Source organism: Nematolebias whitei, chromosome 15 (genome assembly GCF_014905685.2).
Source record: "Nematolebias whitei isolate Nwh7 chromosome 15, NemWhi1, whole genome shotgun sequence".
NCBI classification, from domain to species: Eukaryota; Metazoa; Chordata; class Actinopteri; order Cyprinodontiformes; family Rivulidae; genus Nematolebias; species Nematolebias whitei.
The window spans coordinates 37,393,295-37,401,562 of NC_056512.1; the positions used below are offsets into that span (position 1 = coordinate 37,393,295).

Consider the following 8,268-nt stretch of genomic DNA (forward strand, 5'->3'; position numbering starts at 1 on the left):
CCTTCTCAGCTGTGAGAGACGGGACCTCATGGTGGACGAGTTGAGCTCCACTCCCGTATAAACAATACGGGTACAGCCCAGCTTTTTTCCCAGTTTATGGAGAAACCCAGGCACGACGGGTGTGTTGCTAAAGTCCTCGTTTGCTCTTCTGCCTCCTCTCTGGACTGGGCCAGCAAGAGCAGGTCATCCAGATAAAAAATGGTTCTCATCCCTGCCGTGCTTAAAGTCTGCAGAGCCGTCTCCACGCACTTGGAGAATGTGCGGCAGGCGAGCGAGTACCCGAACGGCAGACGGTTGTACAGGTACTGGACTCCTTGGAAGCAAAAACAAAAGAAATTTTCTGTGTTTCTTGGGATCGGAACGTGTAAGTATGCATCCCTTTGATTGACGGAGTTGAACCGTTTGTCTTCAACATCACACTATATACAGGTGCTGGTCATAAAATGAGAATATCACTAAAAGGTTGATTTATCTCAGTAATTCTGTTCAAAAAGTGAAACTTGTAAATTAAATTAATCCATTACACACAGACTGATATATTTCAAAAGTTTATTTATTTTAATGTTAATGATTATAACTGACAACTAATGAAAACAAATTCGGTATCTCAGAAAATTAGAATATTACTTAAGATCAATGACAAAAGGATTTTTAGAAATGTTGGCCAACTGAAAAGTATGAACATGAAAAGTATGAACATGTACAGCATCAGTACTTAGTTGTTGCTCCTTTTGTCTGGATTACTGCAGCAATGCAACGTGTCATGGAGTCTATCAGTCTGTAGCTCTGCTCAGGTGTCATGAGAGCCCAGGTTGCTCTGATAGTGGCCTTCAGCTCTTTGAACTGTTGGGTCTGGTGTATCACATCTTCCTCTTCACAACACCCCATAGACTTTGTTGTTTTCAACCAGTTTGACACGACTGTCAACAAGGAAGAGGGCCGGCAGTGGAGGAGGGGGCGTACCAAAGAGACCATCTTATCACAAGCAAAACTGGTTTGTTCCACTTTGGCATAAACTGTTGGGGGAAGAATCAGTTTTGTTGTGCGTTTCCTTGACTGATGAAGCCTTCCGGACTAAAGGCGAAACGTTTCAGCACAAAAAAAGAAACTGTCCAGATGACCTGACTGAAAATTGTTGGATTGTATACCTGGATTATTGAGCATAGACTTTGTTGTTAATACCCCATAGATTTTCTCTGGGGTTAAGGTCAGGTGAGTTTGCCGGCCAATTAGTAGCAGGGATACCATGATCCTTTAAACCAGGTACTGGTAGCTTTGGCACTGTGCGCAGGTGCCAAGTCCTGTTGGAAAATTTAATCTGCATCTCCATAAAGTTGGTCAACAGCAGGAAGCATGAAGTGCTCTAAAACTTCCTGATAGATGCTGTGTTGATCTTGAACTTCAGAAAACAGTGCAACAACACCAGCAAATGTCATGGCACCCCAAACCATCACTGACTGTGGAAACTTGACACTGGAGCTCAAGCAATATGAATTATGTGCCTCTCTTCTTCCAGACTCTGGGACCTTGGTTTCCAAAGGAAATGTGAAATTTACTTTTATCAGAGAACATTGGACCACTCAACAGCAGTCCCAGGCGAGACTCTTCTGCCGCGGTCTCTTGTTCAAGAGTGGCTTGACACAAGGAATGCGACAGCTGAAACCCATGTCTTGCTTGTGTGTGGTAGTTCTTGATGCATCGACTCCAACTGCAGTCCACTCTTTGTGAATCTTCCCCACATTTTGGAATGGGTTTTGTTTCACAATCCTCTCCAGGGTGCGGTTATCCCTATTGCTGGTACACTTTTTTTCTACCACATCTTTTCCTTTCCTTTGCCTCTCTATTAATGTGCTTGGACACAGAGCTCTGTGAACAGCCAGCCTCTTTAGCTATGACCTTTTGTGTCTTCCGTCCTTGTGTAAGGTGTCAATGGTTGTCTTTTGGACAACTGTCAAGTCAGCAGTCTTCCCCATGATTGTGTAGCTACAGAACTAGACTGAGACCATTTAAAGGCTTTTGCAGGTGTTTTGAATTAATTAGCTGATTAGACTGTGGCACCAGGTGTCTTCAATGCAGAATCTTTTCACAATTTTCTGAGATACTGAATTTTGGGTTTTCATTAGTTGTCACTTATAATCATCAACATTAAAAGAAATAAACATTTGAACTGTGTAATGAATGAATATAATATACAAGTTTCACTTTTTGAATGGAATTACTGAAATAAAACTTTTTTCATGATATTCTAATTTTATGACTCCAACACTCGCTTGACTGTGATCATGTGAAACTGTTGTTTCATGATATATTTGTTGAAAAAAGACAGATCGGTCTCATCCCGCCTGTCTTCTTAAGAGTTTAGAGATTGTGGAGTCTCGTTCCTTTAGTAAGGACTTATAGACCGGAAAGTACGGTAGATTTATTAAAGTTCTTCTGAAGGTTTGAAACGTTCCCGTCAGGAGGGCTCGGCCCGGCCCAGCTCGGGTTCGTGTTGGCAGGTTTAACATCTGTGCAGCAGGCAGGGACCCACTGAGCCTCTGTTGTCAAATTATTTTTTCTGTTTTCAGGAGAGAAAAAAAATTAACAGCAGAAACTTTTCCATAAAAATTGTCGACGTTTCCGTTTCTGGAGGCCTGAACAAAAAAAAAAAATCTAATTATTTTCTTTAATCTGCTGCTTCTTCTGACAGTTTTCTTCCTGCTCGTCTTTTGGAATATTTTCAATGATGTTTACAGACTCTGGAGGAACTTTAGGTCAAGAACTGAACAATCGAGAAGATTTTCTGTTCAGAATGTTTAACCGCTGAGAACAACGGCCCAACATTTTATTTACCAGTGGGTTTTATCTTTTCCTTCCTGGTGACGTGTCCCCTTCTTCTGGAGGACGGCGAGATTCTGGCAAAGGTCCAGTTGATGGTACAAACGTTGTGAAAGCAGCCAAAAGAACCTCAGAACTTTTTCTCCGGTGAAGGAGAAACCGACAGCTGAAGCCTCGACGGTCAAACCTCTGGATTATTTTATCTTTACATTTTGTTCAATTTAACATTTTTTTTAATTGGAAATAAACTCTTTTTCATGCAGTTGAGTCTTTTAACTTATTTAAAAAACAAACTAACTCTGTTAGTCTAACAAATTTAAGTTGATTTTAAATTCAGTTTAAATTTATTTTTAAACCGATATTTAATGTTATTTTATGCTCTATGCATATGTTTAATGATAAGACTAAAAGGAAAAAGGTATGAATAATTGAAGATTGGCCTTTGTTCAACATGGAGCTGTTTATTGAGTAGCACCATTTTAAAGTTGGTGTTTGCTGAAGCTCAGTTGGACTATCCTGGTGCCCAAGCCTCACTCAAACCACCTTCCCTACTTCACAGCCTGAGGCCTGTTCCATCCATCCTGCTCAGTCGACCAAGGTCTGCTCCATTTGCTGCCCTTGATCTGCAGCCTGACTTACAGTGGCCGGGAAGTGCAAAACAAATCACAGGCAGGTGAAACAGATCCCAGGGAGTAGAACAAGCAGATGCAGAGTGGAGCGACAAAAGAATGCAGCAGCACTGGGTGGATACAGCAGGCCGCAGAGCAGGACAGATGATCCGAACATCAAGTTGTGGGACAGGGTAGACAAAGCAGCAGAGCAAGGTAAACAGGTGATCAAACTACTCTTCACCAGCCTTTGAGCAGCTAACTCCCTGCAGTGTTGCCAGATAGGGTCGAGGTTTTCCAGCACAAAAGTCTTAAAAACTGCCCCATCACACAAAAACCCGCCCAATCAATATATTGTTATATTTACTGTTTGAACACACACACATACATAGACCTTTTCCAAAAAATGAGAACATCACAGAAAAGTTGTTTTAACTTCTATAATTCTGTTCAAGAAGTTAATCTTTAATGGATGATAGATTCACGGCCCACATTTTAAACAATTACAAGTATTTATTTGTTTATTTTTAAATAATTTGGGCTTCCAGCTCATGAAACCCACAAAAACAGGATTTCAAAAAATTAAAATACTGTGGAAACATCAGCCTAAATGTTGCAGGGTAAGAATGATTTAAACTGAGTGTGACACTAATAATCTACTAAACTCAAAGCACCTGCACAGGTTTCCCCAGGTGTCATTAAATTGCTTCAGTTTGGTTCAATTGTCTCAGTTGGGTTCAATACAGGGAAGACTGCAGACATAACAACTGGCCAGAAGACCATCATTGATACTCTCCATAGGATGGGTAAGCCACAAAAGTTCATAGCTAAGGAGGCTGGCTGTTCACAGAGTGCTGTGTCCAAGCATGTCAATGGAAAGTCTAGTGGAAGGGCAAAATGTGGCAGGAGAACATGCACCAGCAAATGAGATGACCATGGGCTTCAGCAGATCATCAAACAGAGAAGATTCCAGAATCTGGCAGAGATTCAGAAAGAGTGGAATGAGGCGGGAGTCACAATTTCAAAAACCATCTCATTCAGACGCATCGGGAGATGGGCTACAACTGTCGGGTTCCTCCGTCCTCTTTTCCGATGAAAGTAAAGTGTGTCTTTCATTCGGAAATCAAGGTCCAAGGGTTTGGTTGAAGAAGGGTGAGGAACAGAACCCATACTGCTTGAGGTCCAGTGTGAAATATCCACAGTCAGTCATAATTTTGGGTGCAATGTTCAGTGCAGGTGTTGGTAAACTCTGCTTTCTTAAATCTAAGGTCACCACAACAGTCTACCAGAATGTTTTAGAGGACTTCATGATTTCTTCTGCTGAGGATCTGTATGGAGATGCAGATTTCATCTTCCAGTAGGACCTGGACCTGCCCATGCTGCCAGAAGCACCAAAACCTAGTTTGATGTGCATGCCATCACAGTGTTTGTCTGGCCAGCCAACTCGCTGGACCTAAACCACGTTGAGAATCTATGGATTATTCTCAAGAGGAAAATGAGGAGCACCAGACCCAACAACAAAGAAGAGCTGACAGCATCAAGGAAATCTGGGCTTCCATAACTCCCAGTTAATTGTCTTAATACCACGTCGCATCGAGGCAGTGATTAAAGCAAAGGGATTCACAACCAAGTATTGAAGATTGACATATCGTTTTGAATGTATCATATTTTGATTGATTTGTTGTGATCCTAATTTTTTTTTTCCTGCAAAAACTGAGTAGTGTGGACTGATGTCTTCACAGTATTCTATCCATCCACCCATTATCTTTACCCGCTTCTTCCATTTTGGGTCACGGGGGTCGCCGGTGCCCATGTCCGGCAATCACTGTGCGAGGGGTGGGGTACACCCTGGACAGGTCGCAAGTCCATCACAGGGACACATGGAGACAAACGAGACAAAAACCATTCACTCTCTCACTCACACCTAGGGACAATTTAGAGTTACCAATCAGCCTAACATGCATGTTTTTGGTCTGTGGGAGGAAACCCACGAATGCATGGATAGAACATGCAAACTCCACCCAGAAAGGCCCCCAGACCGGGATTTGAGCTAGGGACCTGCTCGCTGAGAGGCAGCAGCTCTACTAGTTGTGTCACCGTTCTGCCGGCAGAGGGCCCCTCTGTGTCAAGGGCCCCTGGGCACGTGCCCAGATTGCCCGTATGGTAGATCCGGCCTTGCCTGGGTGAGTACATCGAACTATGTAATTTACATGTGGGACAACTCTCATCGTGGTACTGGACCTATAATACATTCTGTACAACACACAGGACATGAACTTGTCATCACGTGTCTAGAGATTTACCTAGCTTTCAAAGCCTTTTAGCGTTACATAAACTTATGCTTCTTGGGAAATCCAGCATCACTTTAAAGAAAGGTGCATCAGACTTTTTGTGCTTCGTGACAAGGCAGAAGCTGTCGATTCTTTTATTACTACTTTTATCTGGGAAAGTGCAGTCTTGCCCTGGTCCAGATTTACTCCATGTCCAGACTCCCTCTGACTTTGGGCGGCTGTGGCTGAGTGGTTAGAGCAGTCGTCCTCCAATGCTAGCGTTGGGGGTTCGAATCCACCAGCAGTCACATGCCGAAGTGTCCCTGGGCAAGACACAGAACCCTTCATAGCCTCTGTGTCCCATCCGTGTATGAATGTGAGCTAAAGCACTGATTAGTCTCATTAGAATTATTTGTTCAATTAGCTTTGTAGAGATGTAGAGTGCTGTATGAATGGGTAAATGAGGACACAGATTGAGTTGTAAACAAGATAGAAAGGCGCTATATAAGTACAGTCCATTTACTTTAAATCCTTGTCTGGTATTGAAAATTGTTCATCTTAATGTCTGTAGCTCGCTTTCTAAGATGAATACGGTTAGATTCTGGGTTGATTCAACAGCTGCAGATATTGTTGTAATCTCTGAAACTTGGTTGACCAAGTCTATAACAGATGCAGACCTAGAAAAGGTGGTGGTGTTGCTATTTATGTTAAATCAATAACCCGACTGAGCTTTTCTTTTTAAAGACGGCAGCAGACCTTGTAGCCGAGCCCCTGACTATACTTTTTAACCTTAATGTGGAAAACCAAGAATTTCCTTCAATTTGGAAATCAGCCTTTTGTTTTCCCTTATTAAAGGGTGGTGATCCATCAGTTTTAATCAACTAAAGGCCAATATCTAATCTTTCCATGCTGGCCAAAATTTTAGTCTCTTGTGAGTGACCAAGTTAAATAATTTTTATATCACAATATCTCATCCTTTCAGTCAGGCTTTAGAAAGAGGCATAGTACCACAACAGCTGCTTTGAAGGTGGTTAACGACATTATTGTCGCTCTTGATAAGAAGCAGTGTTGTGCGGCTCTCTGTTGATTTGTCAAAATAATTTAATACTGTAGACCATGAAATTCTGATAACCAGGCTGCAGGATTGTGGTTTTTCAGAACAAGCTGTTGTGGAGGAAGTGGCGTGGAGCTTTCACCTCAAAAACTCAAGGGCCTAAGCAAAGAGGCTGCAAGAGTCGTCTGACTGATATTATGAAGACTCGTATGCTTTCTTTGAGCAGACTTGGAGACGAAACGCCATGTTACATCTTGATGCTTGTTTTTGCTAAATAAACTGGGATTAAGAAAATTATCTACCTCTCCTGTGTGACACATTTATTTAAGCAGCAGAAAGGATAATATTAAATTATTCTAACATGTACCGCAGGGATCTATTTTAGGCCCTCTTCTATTCATAATTGATTTCAATGAATTGGGACAGAATGTGTCTGATGCTAATTTGCATTTTTATGCACACAACATTTATTGCACTGGGTTCACTCCTACTCAGGCTATTGAATTATTACACAAAGGTTTTACTGCTATCCAATGCTCTTCGGGAGACTAGTCGAACATTGAGTCAGGAGTCCAACTTGGGTTCACACATGGAGAAAAAAAACATGGAGGATGGTTTATCTCTGTTTTTCTGCTGCTGGAAATAAAAATGCTGAATTTCACCTGATTTGAATCAACCTTGATGCTGAGTGTTAAGAACAGAAAACTCAGAAACATTCAGATTATTTGAAACCAGATTTAAACTGAAATCGTCGTGTTCTCCTGAAAAACCTGAACAAACAAACAGCTTTGAGCACCATTAAATTTTTAGTTTAAATCCTGAAAAAATAGGTCCTGGAGGAAAAACTAAGCTCCAGAGCTTCCACATTTTAAAAAGGTCATCTGCAGCGAGTCATCTGTGTTCTGTTTGTAGGCTCTGGACCTCAGAACTCGGGTCCAGTTCAGGGTTCTGTAGAAGATGAGTCACTTCAGAACCGAGCCCATGACTTTCTGCGTGGAGTTTGTTTTTGCTGTTGCCTCCTCCGGCTGATTGTTTCGGCTGCTATTCCTGGTTTCATCAGCGCACGTTTTAAACTCTGATATATCCGTATCGGGATCGGGTTCCGGCTGGGACTCCACGGCCGTCTCCCAGTCTTCCTCCTCGTCCTCCTCATCTCCGTGTCTGCGAGCATCCTGGTTCTGCAGGAGACGGAGACGGGTCACCGCCATGTCGATGGTCTGCGTGCCGATCAGGTTGAAGTCGTGCATGCTGATGAGGTGCAGCAGGAAGTTTCGCTGCAGATTCTGCTCCACGATGGCAGCACCGTGGTGATCAGCGAACAGGAGGCATGCCTCGTTCATCTGACTGTCTGCAAGAAACCTGCACGAAAAACACCAAGAAAACATTAGCTTCTTTTAAAACAGCAAACACGTCGCCATCGGGATGAAAGTGGTCCAAGTGAGAAAAACTCAGACTAGACCAGAGGAAAAGACGGTTCTAACTGTGGAGAACCAGAGGAACAATGGACCATGGTTCTAAC

General features: G+C 42.5%; 1 protein-coding gene across 1 annotated transcript in view; it reads right to left on the reverse strand.

Moving 5' to 3' along the window:
- Window positions 1-7,515: 7,515 nt before the first annotated feature.
- LOC119421061 (polycomb protein suz12) overlaps window positions 7,516-8,268 on the reverse strand; it is a 19,417-nt gene continuing 18,664 nt past the window's right edge. Inside the window, exon 17 of the mRNA XM_037688464.1 lies at window positions 7,516-8,108. Within this exon, the coding sequence (XP_037544392.1) occupies window positions 7,712-8,108 (397 nt within the window). The 3' untranslated portion in view covers window positions 7,516-7,711. The remainder of the gene's footprint in view (window positions 8,109-8,268) is intronic.